This window comes from Vidua chalybeata, chromosome 9 (genome assembly GCF_026979565.1).
Source record: "Vidua chalybeata isolate OUT-0048 chromosome 9, bVidCha1 merged haplotype, whole genome shotgun sequence".
Classification (NCBI taxonomy): Eukaryota; Metazoa; Chordata; class Aves; order Passeriformes; family Viduidae; genus Vidua; species Vidua chalybeata.
The window spans coordinates 6,198,322-6,222,377 of record NC_071538.1 but is presented as its reverse complement, the minus strand read 5'-3'; the positions used below and the strand labels follow the sequence as shown (position 1 = coordinate 6,222,377).

Sequence of the window (24,056 nt, the reverse complement as noted above, 5' to 3'; positions counted from 1 at the left end):
TGGCTCCTGATCCCCCCCGCTCCGAGAGATGAAGCGTGTGAAGCATGAGGGAAAATGGATGGAGCGCTCTGGGATCTTCCCCCCCCCCGCCCTCCCCCGCGACGGACTGAATTCCCTGAAAATTTTCAGGACTGAAAATTGTCCTGAGTTTTTTTTTTTTTTTTTTCCCTCCCCCCACCCCTCTAAAAGGCACTCATCAAAGTGAGTTGGATTAATTCTGATAGATGATGTGCAGCGTGCACCATTTTTTTTTTTTAATCAGGGAGTAAGGGAGCAGATGGTCTTTATGGCTGGTAATGGGATAGAGAGCTCTTCACCTCGAAAGGTTCAAATTTGCCTGGCTAACCAGGAATGGGGAGAGTGGGCATGCTTTGAAGGGACCCCTCTGGTTCTGGTTCTTTACCTGTGCCCACCCCCAGGAGCATCCACAGCCTTTGCAGGAAGTTGTGGAGCTCAGAGTGGTGCAGGGAAACACCCCGGGTGTTTGGGAGGGACCCCCTTCATGGCCACCCGTAACAGGGTGATCTTGCAGCACAGAATCACAGAGTCATGGAATGGTTTGGGTTGGAAATCTCATCCCATTCCAAACCCCTGCCATGGGCAGGGACACCTCCCACCAGCCCAGGCTGCTCCCACCTGGCCTTGGGCACTGCCAGGGATCCAGGGGCAGCCACAGCTGCTCTGGGCACCTGTGCCAGGGCCTGCCCACCCTCCCAGGGAACAATTCCTTCTGCAAGTCTGACCCAAATTTCCCCTTTTTCAATCTGAACCCTTTATTCCTTGGCCCAGCACTGTAATTCCCAAGGAAAACACCTGCACTGTTCCATGAAGGACAGGGCTGGGCCAGAGGCACCCCACAAGCACTTCAGATACAGCATCTTTTCCTAACCTGGTAACCTCTTTTTGAGGGAAAAAAACCCTAATGAGCCATGGCTGGGCTTGGGCAGGGAGAGCCTTATCTTTGATTTTTCCCCCCCCATTTTTTCTGATGTAACAAGAATCATAAAATCCCAGAATGGTTTGGGTTAAAGGGACCTTAAAGTGCCACCCCTGCCATGGGCAGGGACACCTCCCACTGTCCCAGGTTGCTCCAGCCCTGTCCCACCTCCTTGAACACTTTCAGTCATGTTTTCCTCTTCCCCTTTGCCATCTGAATTTGATTCCAAGTCTTCTTTTAGGCTGGTGCTTGTTTTTCTATAACTTACTTTACTCCCAAACTTCAGAAACATCTCTGAATTTGCTGCTACAACATCTCTGCTGCAATTGCTCATAATCACAGGCTGTGCCAGCAGCTCCTTACTCACAGTGGGCTGCTGTGTTAGAGTGATTTGGGTCCTTGCAGCTGCTGGGATGGTGAGATGCTGCAGGCAGGTTAATATCTATCATCAAAGGCCATTACCTGGAAGAATTTCCTACCAGGGCAGGGACCAGAGGCAGAGGGGTAGTGGGAGGTGGTCGTGGCATCCAGGCAGGTGAGGGGCTCCTCTCCAGCCTCATCCTGGGCAGCTCATTTTGGTTCTCTGGTTTTGCTGAGCTAAAAAAAAAAAAAAAAAAAAAAAAAAGAAAAACAAAAACCTGCTCATGGACAGCCAAACAATGCCTTTATTTACAGGTTTTCTGCAATATTCAGCCATTTCCACTCTGCAGCTACTCTGATTCTAGCCTAGAGCATTGAATTGTATTAATGGCCTCTACCAGTTTCCAGGATGTTCTTCCCAAACACATGGGCTGGATCAAGGGCTGGCTCTGGGATTTGGGAGCTGAATTTTAAGGGATTTGTCTCAGCCAGAGTTTTCTTCTTTCAGTTCACTCTCACTGCCTCAATTTTGCAGGTGCTCTGAACAACACACCTGGCACTTGAGCAGCAAAAAACCTCACATCTTAATGTGGCCCTTGAATTCTATTTATAGGATAAATATTTTTTTAATAATCCTTTTATTTAATAAGGACTGTTTGGTGGTTGTTCCCAAACAAAATTTTAAAATTTCTGTGTTGAGTGTGATGCTCTGTTCCAAACCCAAACTCCACACTTGGATCTCTCTTGTTCATCTGAGCACTTCAGGCTGATAAATTCCTAATTTCTCCCAGCTCACTGCAAAGCCATTTTTCTTTGCCAACTATGAAATTGCAACAGCTTAAAGAACCAAATCCACCCCTCAGGTGTGCTTGTGATTCCGAGTGATTTGGTGATTGAAGCTGCTCCTGAATTGGGGGACATGATTTATCTTTCATGCAGGCTGCAGATGGAGAACTGGGGACAAGGATTAGGGACCAGTGTAAGACACAGACAGGAAAATGAGGTGCTTGGGATTTTGGCTTAACAGGAGCAAGAAAAAACCACCACCCACCTTCTGTACATGTTTTTTTTTTTTTTTTAGTAGAGAAAATATTGGTATTATAAATATTTCAGACTCCTCCCAGTGATGCCGAAGTTGAAATTCCCAAGGTGGGCAGTGGTTGAGAATAATTCAGTTGGGAAAAGAGACCTGGACTCCTCAGGAAGGAGAAGGGTGGGGTAAAATCCATCTCAGGGAAAAGAATGTGCTGCTGGGTTTTGGTGGCACAGGGGGATCTCTTGTCTGTGGAATTCAGTGTCAGACCCTGAAGAAATCCTTGAGGTGCCCTGGCCATATCCAAGCTCGTTATGTCCTTTTTTCTTTTTTTCCCCTGATTTTCAGTGATGGTTTCCTGTGGGGCAGAGCAGCTGCTGTTTGCAGTGGAGGAGGGGAACGGTCTGGGTGGAGAGCCCAGTGCCACCAGTGATGGGGGACACTGGGACACTGGTTTGTCTGTCTGGCAGGGTGATTGCAGCTGAACAGACAACCATGGAATCATTAGGTCTGGAAAAGTTCTCTCAGGTCATCGAGTCCAACCATGCCAAGGCCAGCACTGTCCCATGTCCCCAAGTGCCACATCCACAGGGATTTTAAATCCCTCCAGGAATGAGGACTCCAACCCTCCCTGGGCAGCTGTGCCAGGGATGGAAAACCCATTCTGGGAAGAAATTTTCCCAAAATGTCCAATCCAAACCTCTCCTGGCCCAGCCTGGGGCCGTTCCCTCTCCTCCTGTCCCTGTTCCCTGGAGCACAGCCCGACCCCCCCGGCTGTCCCCTCCTGTCAGGAGCTGTGCAGAGCCACAAGGGCCCCCTGAGCCTCCTTTTCTCCAGGCTGAGCCCCTTCCCAGCTCCCTCAGCCTCTCCTGGGGCTCCAGACCCTCTCTCACCCCTTTTCCCCACCCTGGACCTGCTCCAGCCCCTCCATGTCCTTGTCCTGAGAGGCCAAAAGTGACCCCAGGAGAGGGGGACTGGGACAGGCACTGCCCTGCTCCTGCTGCCACAGCTCTGGCTGCAGGTAAAGACCACTTCCAACGAAGTTAAAAAGGTGATCAATCAAACCTTTCTCTTCTTTCCCCTCATACTGGATTTCTTCTGCACCTGGGCATAGGAAAATGCCCTGTGCTCTGTGGAATATTTGTGTGTGGGTCACCAGTGAGCAATTCCACTTGTTGGATGGGTGAGGATTTGTGCTGAAGGCAAAGCACTGGCAGTTCTGGGGCCAGTTGCTGCTGGTTTCACTAACAGAGCTGTGTTTGCTGTCAACAACTCCCATGAGCTGAGGAACTGGGCTCCTGTTTGGTTTTTCTATTAATTTCCTTAGACTTATGCAAAGTATTAGATCTTCAGGCATCCTCTCTTAATGCAGATTTGCAGCCTCATAAACACCTTCTTGCAAGGAAAATAATCAGTGGCTGCAGCTTTGCTCCAACTCCCAAGTGCTTCTGATTATTGGCTTAATATTTTTTTTGGACTGGTGTTGCTCAGAGTGAAAAGAGAAAAGAAGCAAAAGCCAGGAAGCAGAAGTACAGGGTTGGTGCTGGAAGGCTCCTCATGGATGGCAGGGAGCTGGCACAGAGGGGTCAGCTGAGTCCTGAACAGAATCCTGGAATGGTTTGGGATGGAAAGGACCTTAAAGCTCATCCTGCCATGAGCAGGAACATCTCCCACCCTTCCAGGGTGCTCCAGCCTGGCCTTGGGCACTGCCAGGGATCCAGGGGCAGCCACAGCTGCTCTGGCAATTCCATCCCAGCCCCTGCCCATCCTCCCAGGGAACAATTCCCAATTCCCAATGTCCCATCCATCCCTGCCCTCTGGCACTGGGAGCCATTCCCTGTGTCCTGTCCCTCCCTGCCTTGTCCCCAGTCCCTCTGCAGCTCTCCTGGAGCCCCTTCAGGCACTGGAAAGGGCTCTGAGCTCTGCCTGGATCCTTCTCCTCTCCAGGTGAGCACCCCCAGCTCTCCCTGGATCCTTCTCCTCTCCAGGTGAGCACCCCCAGCTCTCCCTGGATCCTTCTCCTCTCCAGGTGAGCACCCCCAGCTCTCCCTGGATCCTTCTCCTCTCCAGGTGAGCACCCCCAGCTCTCCCAGCCTGGCTCCAGAGGGGCTCCAGCCCTGCAGCAGCCCTGGGACCTCCTTGGACCATCCCAAGCACAAGGATGGGAGATCTGTGTGCTGGGAAATTCTGTGGAATTATTTAGGATCACAGCACACAACTCCAGTGGGGTCTCTGTGCTCCTGTTGTTTCTCCAAATGCCCCAGACTTGGGATGGAGGTTTGGAAATGGATGAGGGGAGGTTTGGAGAGAGACCTGAGCTGAACCTCGCAGGACACAAAACACCACGAGTTCAAAAACCAGATTCCAAGAAAAGCATCTACCCAGGGCTGCTTCTGTCTCTCCCTTTTTAAGTTGCTGCAAGTGCTCTCAAGATGAGAACCAGGCAGAATTTTGAAGAAGCCAATTTATTTGGGTTTTTGCTGTGGCATTCAATTCTGCTTTCTTAGCAGCTGGCTGAGCATTGAAAGAAGAGCTTCTAGGAAATAAGATGCAAAAGTAACAGCAAGGATAGTTGTTATGAAAGGAAAAAAAAACCTTTCTGTGCTGTTCTGTGGTGTTTATAATTTAGATAAGATAGAAAAGAGCTTTTAAAGAGTTGGGGCATGGACTTGCTTGTGCTCTGTGCTGCATCAGGCAGAGTAACCATGAAGAAAAAGCCTCTGAAAGACACTGCAAGTGGTGAAATTGAGATTTCTTGAGCTGTTTTACACTTGCAAACATAATGTCTTGTGCTCTGGTGACTCCTTTTCTCTGAGTCAGAAGAGAGACATCTCCATGTCACTGGCACGGGGACAAAGGCCTGGCCTGACAATGTTGTCCTGTGTTCCCCGCTCGCTGCGTTTTCAAACAGGGAGGTTCTGTTTAATGGCTCCTTTGTTTGCTTGGTGTGTTTTGGACACTTGAACGATTGGGTGTTGGCAGGAGTCTTGTCTTTTTTCAGTTGTTTTGACAGGGGGGGAGAAGCAGAGAGAATGTCGATCAACTTCAAAGACAGATTTCATGCTCCGTGCTGGTGGCTCGCCGTCGAGCCTCGCTGAAGATGAATTTCATGAGGGGAAATTTTTAACAAATTAAGCAAATCTGGTGTGTACTGGGTGGTAATCCCCCCCTCCCCTCTCAATATTACTATTCTTTTAAAAAAACATGGAGTAAAACCCCCTCCTTGTGGAAATCCTTCATGTTTTTGGTGCAAGCTGCACTCCTCTGTTTCTATTTCTTGAGCAAAAGTGGAAATACCTCAATTCTTCAACTTTACATGAGCTTTACATTTAAGCAGCCTCAAATGAACCTTTGGATGAAAAGCTTTGGGCTCATGCAATGTTAGTTCTGGAATTTTATCCCAGCAAAGCACAAAAAGAGGTTCTTGAGTTCTTTACGCCAAAGTTTGCTGCCAGAGGCTCTGAGTGCTTCCCACAGGAGGTCTGGGACCCTTTGTTGTCCAACAGAAACACAGAATTATGGAATTTCTCAGGTTGGAAAAGCCCTCTCAGACCATCTTTTAAATGGTCTTTTAGCTCCTTCCAAGGATGTCTCCTGCCAGGGCTGGACAACACTTTTGGGGAAGAAATTTTCCCCAAATCCAACCTAAACCTCTCCTGTTTTGAGGCATTTTCCATCTCCTCCAGGCGAAAGGCCTGGATGGGGCAGTACCAGTAAACTGCTGGAAGGCTGCAGTAAAGAAACCCCAAACAACAACCTCATAAGCAACAACTCTCTGCTCAGCTGAATAAATTATTGGAGATATCTTGGTGCTGGGGATGCTTCTGTGCTTCATGGTTGTCTTAGGAGACAATTAGGATTGGCTTAGGAGAGAAATATTCTGGCTTTACCCTTTGGATGAAGGCCTGGAGTGACAGGAGAAGGGGGAATATCTGGAAAATCCCAGAGGGAAGGGTTGGATGGGATACTGGGAAGGAATTCCTGGCTGTGAGGGTGGGCAGGCCCTGGCACAGGGTGCCCAGAGCAGCTGTGGCTGCCCCTGGATCCCTGGAAATGTCCCAGGGTGGGGTTTGGAGCAGCCTGGCACAGTGGAAGTGTTAGGATGAGTGAAACCTGGGCTTGGGGGTCTCAGCACTGGTTTTATCAAATGAGCAGAGCCTCTTTGCTGCTGCAGTCCTGCAGTTCTGCTCTGCACATGCTTTGCTGCTTATTTTTATGGAATAACACACTAAGATATCTGTGCTCAGCCTCGTAGGGAACCTAACTCTACCAGGAATCTGGGACAGTGGAGGAGGAGGAGGGGACAGATAGGACTGGTAGCAAAAAATTAGATAAAAAAATAATCAGTGTTTAGGGTCTGTCTGAGTCCAAGGAACTTCCCAAGTAATTTCTACAGGTTTTCCCTGTGAATGCCCCTTTATCACTGTTTTAGTTGCTTCTGCTGGTGGTGATTTTTCTCCCAAACCATCAGCCAGTGACTGTTGAAAAGTTGATGCAATTCTGACACCTGGGCTGTGTCTGATCCAAGATAGGATGCAAGTGCCTATAACAGCATTGATGGTTTAGTCTTGGCTTAAATGTGGTAAAGCTCAGCTCTCCAGATGAAGAATATGTGCTGGAAGGAAGGTCTGGGTTTCAGGATGTGATTTTGTGCCCTTAAAACACAGTTAGAACCAGAGAAGCACAGGTGATTTGGGTTGGGAGGGAGTTTAAAGCCCATCTCAATCCAAGCCCACATTCCACCATCCCAGGTTGTTCCAAGCCCAGCTGGCAGGTGAAGCCCTCAGATCTCTGATATTGATTTTGATAATATCTCAGATATTGATTATCACTGGGTGCAGAGGAGCCACTGCCCAGAGATTTGCTTTTAGGAGCTCCTGCCACCCTTCCCCTGGTGAAAGGAAGGTGAAATTCCTCTTTGCAATCCTCTGGAAGATGGAATGTGGGGAACAGCAGGAGCTGGGAATGCTGAGGGTACCCAGGGATGTAGATTCTCTGCTCTGCACCCAACAGCCCTCCACCCATGAGAAACCCTTTAAAGGATGCTCCAACCCTGCTGTGGCAGGAATTTCTGCTCCAGGGCTGCTCCTCCTCCCCTGCAGACACTTCCAGGAGTGGAAAGCATGTCAGGGTGATGCTGGAGTTGTAGCAGCCTGGCTTTCCTCCTGCAGGCTGGTGGGAAAGCACGTCCCACACGAGGCAGGCTTTGCTGGGAGAGCTGGCTGGGGGAGGAACGTGAGCTCTTTTTTTTTTTGTTTTTTTTGCTGAGTGTTCCTTAAAAACAATCCAGGCTTTGTTGCTGAAGCCACAACAACAGTGGCTCGACTCCTTTCAGTGCAGGGAACTTTAAAAGGGCTGTTTCTGCCCAGGCACAGGGCAGCCTCCACCTTTATCTTAGGGGATAAAACAAGCAAAAACCCTTTCTTCCCCCCCCCCCCCCCCCAAAAAAAAATACTTTGTGGGGAGGAAGAAGGCTGCAACAAGCAGAAAAAAAAAAACATTTAGAAATGGGGAATTTGGGACACAAATACAGGAACAAACAAAATTTTCCCCATTGTAGTGCCAGGCTCTTGTACCATTGGAAGAGAATACAGAGGGGATTTAAAACTCCCAAACCTTTTTTTTTGGGAAGGTGGGAGATGAAGCTGTAATGGTTTCCTACGTGGAATGGGGAGATGGAATGAGATGGTCTTGCAGGTCCCAAACAATTCTGTGATTCCATGATGAGGAACAGGGAATATTTAGATCCTTCCTCACTCCATCCCTACCAAAATCACAGGCAGCAGCTCCCTGGGCAAAAAAAAAAAAAAAACCCTTCATTTGACATTGAAGATATTGTTACACAAAATCTGGGCAGACTGAGGGAAACCTGCTTCCTTTCCTATGGTTTCATGTCTGCTTTTTGTCTGTCCTTTCCAGGCAAAAAGGGTCTGTTCACTCCTGCTAAGTAACCTGGGAAAGGCAGCACTTCTCTGCTGAGCCTCAATTTCCAGGCGTCTTCCTTCCACCTCCCCTCTCTCAGGCTCAGAGTTGCTTCATCAGCATAAATACCCAGACTGACAGAGTCTGAAATGCCTGTTCAATGTCGGCTGCTTTCCCCCTGGGCTCTCAGGAGAGCTGGAATTCAGGCCTGTGCTTGGGAGGGCTCCTGCCTTGTCTGGGGGGGGCTGCTCAGGGACCTCCCCAGGCAGACAGGACTTCCAGCAGTGCAGATTTTGCAGGGAAAGATGCCAAATGTGGAATTCCAGCAGCGAGCACCTCCCTCAGCTGGTGGCAGGGTGTGACCCTCTGTTGCTGGTCACTTTGGGGCACCTCTGGCTGCAGGTGCCAAAATGTCCCCATCACTCGAGGTCACACCCCTTCCATTCCCCCATTTCTGCCTCCAAACCCCCACATTTAAAGCAGGATTGCTCTGAATGTGCTTTTTGAGAATAAGCACAAACACTGCTCCTGGCACTGCAGGGTACAGCAGGAGGGGATATTTCCTTTCTGGATTTGTGGTAGGAATGAGTTTCCTGGCCTGGCTAATCCAGACAATTATGGTTTTGCCACCCTCAGCTGCTCCAGTACTGAGCCCATCCCTCTGAGCTCCCCTGGATCACTGTTCTCTTCCCAAACTCTCTCTGCCCTGGGAGGAGAAGTTCTCCTGCACACCCCTCTCCTGATCCTCTGTAAAATTAGCACTTAAGTGCTTTAATTAGGATTTCCACACTCTCCATCTCCCATCCTGTCCATCACCATGCTGGTGCTGTCAGCAGGGGCTCCCTCAGCTGAACTCTCACTGCTGAGGGTGGACCCTGGCAGGAATGCTCCCACCTGACATATTTCAGTTTTGGAAGGAGGTTGTTGCTTTATTTGGTATTTCCTTATCACTCTGCACAGCTCCTGAAAGGTGGCTGTGCTCAGGTGGGGTTGGGCTCTGTCTCCAGGCAGCACTGACAGAAGCAGGGGACACAGTCGTAGCTGCACCGAGGGAAATTTAGGTTGGATGTTAGGAAGAAGTTTTTGACGGAAAGAGTGATAAAGTTCTGGAATGGTGTTTAAGAAAGCCTGGATGTGGCACTGGGTGGCAGGGTTTAGTTGAGGTGTTAGGGCTGGGTTGGACTCGTTATCTTGAAGGAAGAGACCTGAAGGTCTCTTCCAACCCAGTGATTCTGGGGTTCTGGGATTGGTGACTGCTGGAGGTTTATTCTCAACACAGAATGGTCCAGCCTGGCCCTGGACACTTCCAGGGATTCAGGGGCAGCCACAGCTGCTCTGAGAATTCTATTCCAGGGCCTTCCCACCCTCACAGGGAACAATTCCTTCCCAATATCCCATCCATCTCTGCCCTGTGGCAGTGGAAGCCATTTCTTGCTCAGCCATACTTTCTGATCCTCTGCTTTAGGGGACACAGGACACTTGGAATTGACTCCTGCTGCTTCTCTTAGAAATACAGTGAAAGCCTCCTTCTCTCTGTTTCTCCTCTTCTCTCCACTTTTTAAATCTTCACATTGATTTCTAAAGATTTTAAGTTTTCTATACTCTCAGAGCCCTTCTGTTGCTCTCCTACAGCATTTCCAGCTGTAAGAATTTTCCCAGTGCTGTTGAACCTCTGATCCTTTGTCCCCTTTTCCCTGTGCCAAGCTACCACTTTTCTGCCTTCCTTTCCTTTAAAAGCTGACCTGCAGAACTGAAAGCCCCTTTTGAACATCTCCTCCTTCCAGCCCTGGAGCCCTGGCTCTTCCAGCACAGAATAACATGAAAACAAACTTTTTGAGGGGAGATCAAACACAGATTCCATGCTTGGAAGCCAACAAGCTTCTTTGATTTTTTCCTTTCTCTTGTTTTTTTTTTTTTTTTTTTTTAGCGTACTCACAGGAAGTTTGGCAAAAGAAATATCCCTGTGCCTCGAGGAGCCATCCTCTGTTCTGAAGCCCAGTGTAGAGGAGAGGTGGCCTCTAATTTTACCAGTCCAGGACCTGGATCAGGTGCTGGGGATCAGAGTAGCATCACCTTCCCAATGGCATCTCCAGTTTCAGGATTTATGGATAGCTCACCATGGGTGAGGCTGCCTGAGAGTGGGGGGTGCTTTTGCAGTTAAATTATCATTTTATCACAGAATTGTAGAACAGTTTGGGTTGGACAGCCTTCAGTCAGCTGGGAGGGATGTCCCAGGGGATGGGAAGAGTCCTTTTCTCACTCCTGAGGAGGTGGCTCTTGGTTGTGGGGAGAAAATCAGTCAGGCTGGGTTGGGTTGGAGGTGAGGGAGCTTCAAACCATAGGATGGCTTTGGTTGGAAGGGACCTTGAAGATCACAGAATCCCAGAATAAATTAGGTTGGAAGAGCCCTCCCAGAGCATTGAGTCCAAGCTGTGCCCGATGCCCACCTTGTCACTCAGGAAGGCCTGGACACCTCCAGGGACAGGAACTCCAACCCTCCCTGGGCAGTTCCAAGGTCTGATCCCCTTTTCCATGGGGAAATTCCTGCTGATCTCCACCCTGAGCCTGTCCTGGCTCAGCCTGGGGCCGTTCCCTCTCCTCCTGTCCCTGTTCCCTGGAGCACAGCCCAACCCCCCCGGCTGTCCCCTCCTGTCAGGAGCTGTGCAGAGCCACAAGGGCTCCCTGAGCCTCCTTTTCTCCAGGCTGAGCCCCTTCCCAGCTCCCTCAGCCTCTCCTGGGGCTCCAGACCCTCTCCCAGCCCTTCTCCCTTCCCTGGACATGTTCCAGCCCTCAGGGTCAGTTTTGTTGTGAGGGGCCCAGAACTGGACACAGCCCTGGAGGTGTGCCCTCCCCAGAGCCCAGCACAGGGGGACAATCCCTGCCCTGCTCCTGCTGCCACCCAATTCCTGCCACAGCCCAGGTGCCATTGGCCTCTTGGCCACCTGGGTACACCTGGCTGATGCTCAGATCATCCAGTTCCAAGCCCCAGTTTAGATCTTTTACCCTGTTGTCCTCACTGTGCTGAGACTGAACGCTCAACCTACACGCAGTGCTGAGAGCTCTGAGCCCAGCTGGCAGGAAGGAGCCAGCTTGGAGCCAGCTTGGAGGAGGAAAACCACTTTTCCTCCTCATGCCCAACACACAGCAGCTCATGGGGACGTGTTTGGTGTGGACAGAGCAGAGGGGTTGCTGGGGTTTGTTCCAAACCAGTGACGTTGGCTTTGGTTTTGTTGTAATTGTTGGCTTTGTTGTGTGGTAATTGTTGGCTTTGTTGTGTTGTAATTGTTGGTTTTGTTGTGTGTTGAAGGTGCCTCGTCACCAGACATGGAGTCCAGCTATGGGGGAGGCTTGCTGGACATGGTGAAAGGAGGAGCAGGGAGGCTCTTCAGCAACCTGAAGGACAACCTGAAGGACACCCTGAAGGACACCTCCTCCAAGGTCATGCAGTCCGTGGCCAGGTACAGTGCACCTGAAGCAGGAAAAACCAGGAGCTGCTGGTCCCACTGAACGAGCACAGCTCGCAGGGATTGAGGAAGGAAGGGAAAATCCCAAATAATTTCTTTGGCTCTGTCTCCAATTGAGGTTTGGCCTCAAGAAAGTGGGGAAAACCCAAGTAAAACCATGTAAGCTTCATAGTGAGCATCAGCATCCTGAAATCTGGGAAATGCCTGTGAAAGTGGAGCACCTGGTCTCCAGTTCCTGGAGGATTCCCTGTGGGATCCTTCCAGTGAGCAACCACTTGAATATTTATTTTCTCGCTGGTGTTGATTGTTGATTTTATCTCTGCTGTGCTTGCTGATGTTCCCATCCCTAAATCCACCTTGGAATGGAAGAGAGGCTGAGGTGACTTTGCTTTGGGGACTCTCCTGGTGTTCTCCCATGTTGTCCCCCTCTAAGGGATCAGGGGCTACAAGAAATTAAGGAAATTTAATGCAAGACCTCGGAGGGTTTGAGGGATCTACAAAGTGCAAACTGCTGAAGATTTCTCCTGGAAACTGGCACTAAAAATTAATGACAAAAGGGAAAAGGGACCTTTCTTGCAGGTTTTGTATTCAGTTAATTGCATGTGGAGAGGGGGAGGCTGGGTCACTGTCTGCATCTCAAGCATTCATTTTAAGATGATTTTTCCTTGTGTGATAAGTAGCTTTTTCTGGGCAAACACTCCTAATGTGCAGCTGAAGTGCCTAAATTCTGTCCCTTGCTTTGTCTCTTAGTTACACCAAGGGAGAGCTGGATATTTCCTACATTACCTCAAGGATCATAGGTAAGCACTGCTCTGTGGAGAAACACAACCTGCAATACCCCAAACCCCAGAATTCCCTCCACCCCCACTGATCCTGGCCTCTCCTTGCTTTGCCAGTGATGTCTTTTCCTGCTGAGGGCGTGGAGCTGGGATTCAGGAACCACATTGAGGATGTCAGGACGTTCCTGGACTCCAGGCACCCCGACCACTACACCGTGTTCAACTTGTCACCCAAATATTATCGCAGTGCCAAGTTCCACAACAGGGTGAGTGCCTTCCACAGGGCCAAATTCCTCAGGGAAAGGGGCAGCAGCTTCTGTTGTATCCAGAATTTAAGGGGATTTAGGAATTAGAGGTGGTTTTAAGCTGCTGGGGTGGGTTTGGGAGTTTTAGCTGCGAGCACAGGGATGAAAGAGCTGGAAAGTTCAGGGATAATGTTCATGTGAGGAGCCTGGGGGAGTGAAAGGCATTGCATGGAGTGGCTGCAGAGAAATAAAGAATAAACCAGAGTTGTACAGCTGCTCCTACAGTGTTGGAGCTGCTGCAGGGAAAAAATAAAATGAAAAGCCTTTGGAAGAAATTACCAATAGAAGGAGGGAGATGATTTTCTTGCAGTTGGGCTTTAATCATGCAGGCAAAGCTCGGGATGGAAACGGGATCTGAGGGGCATTTTGGCTCTTGTGACTTTAAAAAGCCACCTGCACTGCCTGGCCCAGTTTCCCCCTCTAAAACCAGAGCAGCATCAGGGAGCACTGCGAGGCTCTGCTTCATTAATGGCTTTTAGAGGAAATCTCTATGAAATGCTGCTGCTGCAATGCAAGATTAGATTTAATCTTTCTGAAAACTTCCTGTTCTTTCCCTCTCCCACAAGGGAGTGCTGTGTTTTGGTGTTGGGGTTTTTTTTTAAATTTCTAACTTTTTGGTGCTATCAACCCAAAAGGCAGCAGCAGTTGCCAGGCTTAACTCTCAATCAGGGTAAATGAATCTAATCTAAGCCTAATTCAGTTTTAATTTGAGGTGTAGCTGAATTTATCTTCAGTAATTCTGATCACCAGAAACCACTCACTGACACTTGAAGCAAATTTCTCTGTGGCCATCAGTAACCAGACTTCAAATACGAGCAAATGAACAGGGAAGACTAATTAAGAGATATTAAGAGCTCAGAATCTTCACTCCTGATTGATTTTGGTGCATCACTGATGCTGTTTGTGGGTGGAGAAAAATTTATCTACTTCTGAAAGGCCAGCATTAAAGATCTATTGCTGTGTGAGCTGGCCATAATTCCTGAATCCCTGGAATTATCTGCCACCCTGCCCAACACCTCAACAAGTGACTTTTAATGTCACTCTCAAAGGACAGGTCGGTGCTTTGGAACCATTGCCTTGACACACACAGGAAGAAAATAAAATGATCTTTTAATAAAATATTGTGTTTTCAGTTTAGGGGCTTGAAAGTCCTGATTCCAAGTATTTTTCATGAAAAAGAAGTGTGAACAACACAATACATTAAATAATTACCAGACTGAGCTTCGTATATCTTGCAAAAAATATTAAAGGGCTCTCAAGGAGGTGAAACCCCAGTGAGTTTTCTGCTGGATATCAGCTGAGCTGCACTGAGATACACTTGTTCTTTGACAGGACAAGCTTTTCAGTTTTTAAAATTTTCTGCTCCTAAGATCAGAGTGGCTCACTGTGGCTGCGTGGTGGCACAGGAGGGAGGTGAATTCGTGTCCTGCTGGGCCATTTCCCTGCCTAGGAGTGGCTGAGTGGGTCAGCAAGCCCCAGGTGCCCAGCCTGCCGAGGAGGAGAGGGCACTGGGACAGTGGTGAGGCACTGGGAGAGGTTTTCCCCAAACCTGGAATTGTCCAAGGATAGAGCTGGGAGCACCCTGGGATAGTGGAAGGCAGCAGGGTGTGAACAAGATGATCTTTAAGGTCCCTTCCACCCCACCCGGAGCGAGGCTCTGAACAGAAACCTGGCTGTGCTCCATTGTCCCCTCTGTGTCCCCAAGAGGAGAGGAGAGGAGAGCAGTTTCAAACCACAGGACTCAAATCTAACGTGAAACAAGCCCAAACCTCAAAGCCCCTCGTGGGTCACATTCCTGGCAGTTGCTGCCCTGCTGCTAAAATCAAACAAGTGCTTATTCCCAGAGCTGGAGAATTCTAGCTGCTTTTCCCCAAGGTTGTCTGTGCTGAGTGCTGGTGAGGTTCTGTTTGATAGAAACACCAAGCACACATTTAATTTCCTAATTGCAAACTATCAGGCAGATGTGTAATTAGAGGCAATGTAAATATGTAATTATGGACTGGTGGGAGATGTGTATTATTTATTAGAGAAGTGATAATGGCTTTTCCAGATGCTTGGCAAGGAGGTCTGCTCTGAGGATTGTCAGTGGAAGGGTCACTGCAGGAATTCTAACAGGGAAAATCAAGGACATACAACAGAAGGAATGAAACAAACTCTGGAGACAGGAGAAGGTGAAGAGGATAAATTGGGAATGGTCACTCCCTGCTCTCCAAACTTTGAGCACTGCTTGACCTGTTCAGTGGCTTCTACAACACAAAGCCATATTTGCTCACAGCAGGATACTCTGGAGACCAAAACTTTCACAGATCTAAAAAGCAATCAGACAAATATCTAACTTGCTGTGAGACAAAAATGGAATTTGCCAGCTTGGTCTGGCCCTGCATCCCATGGGAGCCTTTGGGATCCTTGTTGGACATGGCACAGCCTGGCAGGGCTCTGGTTGGAATCTGGGTGCCTGTTTCTGCTCCAAGATGTTGTGCAGGTGTCAGACAGGACCCGAAGTGCAAGTTTTATAAAACCTGGAGCATTTCCTTCCTCTGAGAGATGAAACAGTTCTGAGGATCATGTGGCTGTTTAAGAACATCTGGGCAAATCATCTCCTTCCTTCCCTGTTCCCATTGAGCAGCAGCCAAATGTCAGCTGAGAGAGAGAGAACCAATTCTTCAGCTGAGGACAAGCCTCGGGACATTCCTCCTTTAAATTTCTTCTGGCCAGAAATGCCTTTTTAAAAAAAGATATTTCAATTAAAACCAGATAAAAGGGAGATGTCTGTCGAGGTCTATTTGATGTGCTGCTTGGGACTGCAAGGGCTGAGTCAGAACCAGCACAGAGGAGTAGGAACCAGACATACTTTAAGATTTGTGGGGTTTCAGTTCTAAGGAGCCATTCATTTTTCTGGCTCATATATTAACATACTCAGATAGGATTATTTTTTTTTTAACAGAACTTTCCCTTTCATCAGTTTAATATCTGTCACATAGGGCTTGGAAATGCTGTGCCAGAGAAGGATTCAGAACAACAGATGCTCAGTTCCCTGTGCAAATCAGAGCAGTTTTTAGGGACGCATTGTACAAAGGCTTTAGAAATCGAGGCGAGACTGGAGTGTTCTAAAAGAGCCCCTCCAGATAAGCTGGTGTGAAATGTAAATTTTGAAAAATGTGCAGTCAGGAACAACACATCAGCCCAATGTCATTTCATTGAGAAAGCTTTTTTGTCTGCCTCCTCATAACTCATGCGAGCCACGGCGCGGAGTTACGCACGAGGAGAGGTGGAGTAGGATTCCAGCACACAACTCGTGGTTGTAAAGGACAAGTAGGTGTCTTGGCAGGGAGAATTAGTAGAGCAGGGCTTGTTTGGTGCTCCCACAAAGCTGTTTTTGTGGTGGTGCCATCCCTGCAGGTGTCCGAGTGCAGCTGGCCCGTCCGGCAGGCGCCCAGCCTGCACAACCTCTACGCTGTCTGCAAGAACATGCACAACTGGCTGCAGCAGAACCCCAAAAACGTCTGTGTCATCCACTGCATGGTGAGTGCACCCCACAGCACCCTGCAACAGCTGCTCATGGAGTGTCTGGAGGCTGTGTGCCAGGATGGGGACAATTCCTGAAAGAGGAGGGATGGGATGGCATGGCATAGCATGGCATGGCATGGCATGGCATTGACCCAGAGGAAGGGACATCATCACCCAAAGCTCAGCTGGAAGAGGATCACTGAATGAGAAGCAGGAATGCAAAGCAAGAGAGGTCAAAATCATCCTCTAGGAGAAAGGTTTGAATTTCACCCAAGAGCTGTCAGCTTGCTGTGACTTACCCAGGTTGCCCAGAGAAGCTGTGGCTGCCCCTGGATCCCTGGAAGTGGCCAAGGCCAGGCTGAATGGGGCTTGGAGCAGCCTGGAACAGTGGAAGGTGTCCCTGCCTATAGCAGGGGGTGCACTGGATGGGCTTTAAGGTTCCTTCCAACACAGACCATTCTGTGATTCTGTGTTCTGGATTTTAATCTAAGTAGTCACAGGAGAAAATGCAGCCTTTGGATTAAAGGGGGCTGGAAATGGGGCAGAAAACACAGAGCTGGGAATTCTGTCGAGCTGTGAAAGGGGGACTGTTGAAGTCTCTTGCCAACAGGAGAGGTCAGGCCTTGCTGAAGGAAACCCCCAGAGGGATTATTCAGCACTGGGCAATGCTGTGCTGTGTAGAGTGGTGTGATCCTGGATCACTCCTAATTTACTCCATCCAACCTTTCCCATTGACAGCAATGCCCAAAAGCAGAGTTCTGCTTTGCTCCTGGAGCCTAAATTAAACCAGGAGGCTGTCAGCCCTGATCAGCAGAAACTGGGAGAAGTGGAGGAAATGACTGATCCCAAGTTGCACAGAGCTCCCATGTGAGCCTGGCATTTCTGCCTCTCACAGCACAGCCACAGCTCCAGGACGTAAATTCCCTTCAAACAGAGAAAAGGATGCACTTGATGCCTCCAATCCTGGAAATCCAACTCGAAAATCCAATTCCTTTTCTGTCCTTTGAGCAATGGATATCAGGATAATGTGATAAAGAACAGGGAGTCCTTTCCAACATTTTCTAACAAGGCTGCAGAAACCCACTTAGTTTATATGAACCTGAGAGATCTTGCCAGAAACAACTGACAGGGGCTGAACTTGAAAAAAGCAAACAGCCTGTTCATGTCAGCAGGTTCTTGGGGTCTGGATCGGCTCCAGTACAGAAAATCCTACAGAAAATGGCTGGAATGCCTAAAGGGGGCCTGAAAAAACCAATTGCAAGGAGCGAGAGTGGTGAGGCATTTGAGGAGTTGTGGATTCCCCATCCCTGGAAGTGTTCAAAGGGGTTTGGAGCAACTTGGGATAGTGGAAGGTGTATATCAGGAACCCAGGGCACTGGGAATACACTGATTTTCTCCTGCTCTTCCTACATTTTTGATCTATCAATGTGACTCAGCAAACTTTCCCCCAGAATCACCTTAAAAAATCCCATCAGGAGCAATCTGTAAGCTCAGAGCTGTGGAGGTGTTTGGGTGAGGGAGCCTGGGGCTGGATTTTTTGTTTGTTTATCCTTTTCCAGGATAAATTTCTATTAGAGGACTGCCTGCAGCTCTAGGATGGGTGCACTCTGACCCCTGTGGTCACTTCCAGGCCTATGTTTGAAATAATTATAGAATTACAGCTGGGGAGCAGCCACAAAACACCAACATTTGCAGCCAAAATGCTCTTGTGGGCTTTCCAAACATGTGTAAACCACCCTCAGCTTTGGCTGCTCCCTGGATTTTGTCTTAGCTTTGATTGTTCACTGAAGTCCTGGGTGTTGAACAAATGACACAGAACTCAAAATACCTCATCACCTTGTGGTCTCAACACTAGTCTTTCTGGATAAATTATATTTTGTGATTTCAGGAGGAGTGGAGAGCTGGAATTTAAGGGATCTCTCTGATACTCACAGTTTTTCTTCTCCGCCCCTTTCCTTTTCAGGACGGCCGTGCAGCCTCAGCAGTTCTGGTCAGTGCAATGTTCTGTTTCTGTCACCTCTTCTCCCATCCTGGCCCTGCTGTGCAGCTGCTGAACACAAAGAGACCTGGAATTATACTGTGGCCATCTCACAGGAGGTACAGTACCCTGGCTCAGCACTGTGAGCTCCATTCCTCCTGCTCAAAGCTGCCCAAAGACCTGGCACGTGTGCTTTGGCCCCTAGGCTCAGCCAGGGGTGAGATCCCACAGTGTTCCTCAGAACTGAGAGGGGATCAGGTGCTGGAAGAGCTTGCCCAGAGCAGCTGTGGGATTTCTTTCCTTGGAGATCCCTGGTGGGGTCTCACCCCCAGAACAAAACCAAGTTCTGAGATAGAGCTGTGAAGCTGCTCCTGCTCTGAGCAGAGAGCAGGTGACCTTCAGATCTTCCAACATGAATTATTCTGTTATTTGAGATGTCTCTGCTCATTGCAGAGGGTGGGATTAGATCACTGCTAAAGGTCCTTCCAACCCAACCACCCTATGCTGAACCTGTGGTTAACAGGGCCCTGGAGAATCCCTCTCCTGGGCCAGCTGCATCCTCACAGAAACAGCACTGCAAGTGCACGTTCTGTGCCAGCTGCATCCTCACAGAAACAGCACTGCAAGTGCACGTTCTGTGCCAGCTGCATCCTCACAGAAACAGCACTGCAAGTGCACGTTCTGTGCCAGCTGCATCCTCACAGAAACAGCACTGCAAGTGCACGTTCTGTGCCAGCTGCAGGGATGTTAGAGCATATGGAAACTCCAGTCCCAGGCCTCTGAAAAATGGCGCTGCCGCTGGATTTTGAGGCAGATTTTGAGCATGAAATGAAAGAAGTGGAGATTTCAGCCCTGATTTCTCTGCCTGCAGGTACATAGGGTACATTTGTGACCTAATAGCAGACAAACCTGTCATCCCCCACTGCAAACCACTCACGATCAAGTCAGTCACCCTCAGCCCCGTCCCCTGCTTCAACAAGCAGCGCAACGGCTGCCGGCCCTTCTGCGACATCCTCAGCGGAGAGACCAGGATCCTCACCACCTCCCAGGAGTATGAGAGGATGAAGTGAGTTCTGTGACCCCTGCCTCCCTCAGGAGCGGGATGCAGCCACTTCCACTTTGCTGGGGGAGATCTGAGCTGCAGTCATTGCCTGGCTGCTGCTAAATGAAGATATTCACTGAGAGTTAGTGCCTGGGGTTGAAATAAATGGCCAGAGGGAGTCTGGGGTTGGCAGGAATGGGATAACCACAGACATCAGGATCTGAGGTTGGCAGGAGTGGGATAACTGCACAGACATCGGGATCTGAGGTTGGCAGGGGTGGGATAACCACAGACATCAGGATCTGAGGTTGGCAGGAATGGGATAACCACAGACATCAGGATCTGGGGTTGGCAGGAGTGGGATAACTGCACAGACATCAGGATCTGAGGTTGGCAGGAAGTGGGATATCTTCCTAGAGATCATCCAGTGCTCTGTTGGTTTCCCCTGTGGAATATTTTTGTTCTAACCAAGCAGAACATTGAATGCTCCTCCTTGCTTGGCCTGAAGGAGGCGAGAGCTTTGATGTGGACACGTGGTGGAAGGGAGCTTAACCCTGGCTTTCCTCCTCTTCCCCTCCAAGAGAATACCGTGTGCAGGAAGGGAAGGTGCTGATCCCACTGGGAGCCACTGTCCATGGAGATGTTGTTGTCTCTGTCTACCACATGAGATCGACCATCGGGGGACGTCTCCAAGCCAAAGTAGGAGCTGGTTTCACTTCTCCTGTGTGGGAAACTAAGAGCTGGTTAAACATGGAATCAACATAGTTTCCTTGAGGACGTATTTAAAACTTGAATATTCAAGTTGCAGAGTGGGCAGTGAGTATTTTCCTCCTCTCCACTCATTGTTGGTGCCCTTTGCTGTGTAGATGATGTTTCCCTGAGGCCTCTACTCCAAGTGAAATGGTTTTATATTTTCTTGGGACACAAGCCTGTTGCTCCAATGTATTCAGTGGGAACAGCTTCATTTCACTGCAAAACTGAAAAGTAGACCCCAGAAATAAAGAGAAGCAGGGAAAGAAGACCTATTCCTGAAGGTTTTCTGCTGTATGGAGGCTGCAGCAGCAGGGTTGAAGGCAGATGGGAATACTGGGAATACTGAGAGGGAAATATTGCCTGTAGAACAAGCAGAATGAATTCAGTTATGCAGCAGCTAAGATTAGGGTAGACTTAACTAACTCCTGTATTTAGGCCCTTGTTCAATCTGGTTCTCTCTGTTTTTTTTTTTTTTTTTTTTCTTTTCAGATGACCAACACACAAATATTCCAAATTCAATTTCATACTGGATTCATAGCCCTGGGAACAACCACTCTCAAATTCACCAAGTGAGTGTTTGAAGCTGAACATTAATCAAACCTGATGCATAAAAGCCTGACGAAGGCTGAGGGAGAACAGAAGAAATGTGAAAAGTCTGAATGTACTGAAAGCCTTTTTATAGCTTTCCAGAAATATTCTTCCCTTTTCAACTGGACCATTCTTGTCCCCTTTAGGCCTGAGCTGGATGCCTGTGACTCTCCAGACAAATATCCTCAGCTCTTTCATGTTATACTGGACATAGAAATACAGTCTGCAGACAGACAAACTGAATTAACTCCCCCATGGGAGAACTTCACGACAAAAGACATCAATCCCTCCATTCTCTTCTCCTCCCACCAGGAGCACCAGGACACTCTTGCTTTGGCAGGTAAGGGCTGCATGGATGTGTTCCCTTCCCATGATTTCTTCATGCTGAGCTGGGTTTTGTTTCATTCCACCACTCTGGTGCTCTGTGCTGCAGGTAGAGGTGCCACGGATTCCCCCCAGGATAACATCAGGAACGTTGGGCAGAGTGCATTCTTCTCCTCCCTCAGCTGGCAAGGTAGGCAAGGCTTGGTCTTCAGAGTCAAATCAGCTCCAAAGAACACAAACAGCTCCTGTTCCCCTGGCTGGAGCTGGAGTGAGGCTGAGGGATCCCACTGTAGCATTGGATCACAGAGCTGGGCACACCCTGGTGTTGCCATGGAGTGGGAATTCCTTTCCTACAGCATCCTCTTCAAACTGTGCTCTGTGGGACCATTGCTGACACAGTTCTAGGGTGAACCTTCACCCGAGGCCTCCTTTGTGCTAAAACTTGAAATAAGCCTTGATGAGAAAATTTAGGTTAATCTTGGCAAAGGAATCATGGGATCGTTTAGGTTGGAAAAGACCTTTAAGGTCATCAAGTCCAACCATTTGCCAGCACTGCCAAGGCCACCATGTCCCCAAGTGCCACATCCTCCATGGATGGGGACCCCAGCTGTGCCAGGGCTGCAAAACCCTTTTGGGGAAGAAATTTGCCAGCTTTTATTTTAAAGAACAAAATTATTTTAGCCAAATGCTGCTGTGCTATTCTCAGCTTTCTGTTCTGCTTGTAAGCTGATTTTTACAGGACCTTTGTGATGACCAAACTAACAGCTGCCTAATTTTATTTTCAATCATCATTTAGATCAGAAATCTGACAAAAGTAGCTCTCACCCCACCTCAGAGGATCGAGCAGCGTTGGTGCATGAGGAAAGCGAACAGTCAGATGACGAACTCTTGTCCCTTTCCAGTCAGCACAGTAATGCCAGCGGTGACAAGCCCCACGGGACACCCAAACACAGCAAAAAGCAGCAAGAGCCTCCAGCAGCACCTCCCCCTGAAGACGTGGACCTGCTGGGCCTGGATGGCAGCCCCATGAGCAAGAGCTTTCCCTCGCAGCCCAGCGCTGCCCCCTCTAACTCTGACCTGCTGAATGATTTGTTTGGGGTCGGAGGGCCGAGCTCCCAGAGCCCTGCTGGAGCTGGAGCTGCTGCTGCTGCTGCTGAGGAGGTTTTCCACGTGGGGGCACCCGGATCTGTGCAGTCGACGCCGCGGCGCTCGGCAGCTTCGGCGTCCCCGTCCCCGTCCCCGAGGGTAGGAGAAGGTAATGGTGGCTTTACTAAAAAAATATAATAGCAATACTCTATCAATTATTCAGTAAATTCACATTATACAATCAATATATCAGCAATAAGTGTTTGAGGAAGTTAACACTTTTGAAACATTCATGTATCAAGGAAACAGAGCAAAAACTTTAAACGGTTTGATATTAATAACAATCATTATTTTTTGGTGTTACCTCTAGAAGACAAAAACAGCAGAGACTGTAATGAAGAACAGAACTTTTGATGAAATGGATGCTATAATGAACTGTATCCCCACCCAATTGAGGGGACTTGGAGGATCCCTCTGGGGGGTCTTGGCTACCTCCCTTTCATGTAGGGGATCCCAAGAGGCCCCAGCCAGCTCCTCTGCTCCAAGCTGGTCCTCACCAAACCAGTCCCTACTGGAGCACACCCTGGGGTTTGGAGGCTCCTCACACCAACAGCCACTGGAGAGCCTCAGTTTTGCTCTCATTATGCATCCAATAGTATTCATGAGTTTTACAAAAACTCCTCTGGGGGTTTGGGTAGACCTACAGCACTATGAATTGAATTTCTCTTTTAACTTAGGGAGTTTGGAGCTATGAGTGATCCTGGACTAGGAAATAGAGAATTTCTGTTTCTTCCAAGACCAGGCTTCAGGTGTGGTTGGGGAGAGGGATCTTTTGAAGGATGAAGCAGAGCAAGTGCAAAGAGAGAGGAGAAGAATCCAAGTTTCAGTGGAAGAAATTGGTCACTTGTACCTGGAGAAAGTTTCTCTTGCTGTGGCTGTTGCAGGCTCAGTCTGAGAGCTCTCACCCGTGCTGGTTTTGCAGACACATCACACAAGAGGTGCAGCAACAGATCAGGAAAAGATTTAGGGATTTAGGAGCTCTGCAGAGCCAGAATCACACAGCTCAATTGTCCCAAGCCAGGAAAACAAGGATAAGAGCTTGGGAAATTAGTGAAGAGTAGTGACTGAGTAACATAAGTAATGAGTAGCATCATTACCACAGTGCAGAACTTCTAAGGATTGTACCTTTCAGGATGCTTTTAACCTTAAATTTGTTGACAAGAATATGAGTGACTTCATAGGAGTTTCTTTTGGTTAAGTTTGTTGGGGTTTTACATGGAAGAGAGAAGACTGAACAAATTGATCAAAAATGGAGTTTGAGAAGAACTGGAGTTTTGTAATAAGTGATGTAGAAAAGATATCCATTATTTTCTAAAGCTGTTTCTAAAAGACCCTTTACCCCCAACATGGATAACTTTGCCAGCCTGGAATCATCTTGAGAGGAAGCAGGAATGGCAGGAATTGCACCAGGGCCATAACTCCAAGCTCCAGACTATCTTCCACCCTCCACTGGCAGTTAAAACTCCACCTGAAGTGCCTGAGTACTTTAACAGTCACTTTGCCTGGCTCTAAATTCAGCCCCTCTTAGGAAACGAGAAATGGGGTCAGTTTGTTGCCATGGCCAAGCTATGGGGCTCTTTAGGTGCCCAGAATTTGGGATATTGATGTTCTCCAGTTGCTCCCCCACAGTCCCAGGCTGTCTCCTCTTTGCTACCTGCAGGTATCAGATTTCCTCTCCCCACAGCTTTCCCTTACCCTGAAGCACATTCCTGCTGCAAGTTCATGATTTCGTTTCCTCAAATATGTTTTCGCAGCCACTGCCTTTGATCCTTTTGGAAGTAGCCCCAAACAAACTGGTCCAGACCTCCTGGGCTCCTTCCTTGGCTCATCAGCTGTCCCTGGGGATCCTTTCCTTCAAGCCACAAGAAGCCCTTCACCAACTGTGCACAGCGATCCCTTTCACATGGGTAAGAAAGGG

At 48.7% G+C, this 24,056-nt stretch overlaps 1 protein-coding gene and 1 long non-coding RNA gene across 5 annotated transcripts in view; one reads left to right on the top strand and one right to left on the bottom strand.

The window, feature by feature from the left end:
• DNAJC6 (DnaJ heat shock protein family (Hsp40) member C6) overlaps window positions 1–24,056 on the top strand; it is a 41,970-nt gene that overhangs the window by 9,409 nt on the left and 8,505 nt on the right. For 2 of the 4 annotated variants that reach the window (XM_053949872.1, XM_053949869.1), the window contains 12 exons: window positions 11,560–11,710; window positions 12,467–12,516; window positions 12,613–12,761; window positions 16,200–16,322; window positions 18,271–18,404; window positions 19,157–19,351; window positions 19,909–20,026; window positions 20,570–20,649; window positions 20,815–21,008; window positions 21,102–21,182; window positions 21,789–22,247; window positions 23,893–24,045. In XM_053949872.1, coding sequence (XP_053805847.1) covers window positions 11,560–11,710; window positions 12,467–12,516; window positions 12,613–12,761; window positions 16,200–16,322; window positions 18,271–18,404; window positions 19,157–19,351; window positions 19,909–20,026; window positions 20,570–20,649; window positions 20,815–21,008; window positions 21,102–21,182; window positions 21,789–22,247; window positions 23,893–24,045 — 1,887 coding nt within the window. Of the gene's footprint in view, window positions 1–10,220; window positions 10,301–11,559; window positions 11,711–12,466; window positions 12,517–12,612; window positions 12,762–16,199; window positions 16,323–18,270; window positions 18,405–19,156; window positions 19,352–19,908; window positions 20,027–20,569; window positions 20,650–20,814; window positions 21,009–21,101; window positions 21,183–21,788; window positions 22,248–23,892; window positions 24,046–24,056 lie in introns of those variants that run through there. The other 2 variants (XM_053949871.1, XM_053949870.1) reach the window with 2 other exon arrangements.
• On the bottom strand, window positions 1,187–20,002 carry LOC128791930 (uncharacterized). Its single transcript, XR_008432229.1, has 3 exons — window positions 19,916–20,002; window positions 18,240–18,357; window positions 1,187–1,534 (listed from the first exon to the last, which is right to left on the bottom strand). It is a non-coding gene; the product is annotated as an uncharacterized LOC128791930 (long non-coding RNA).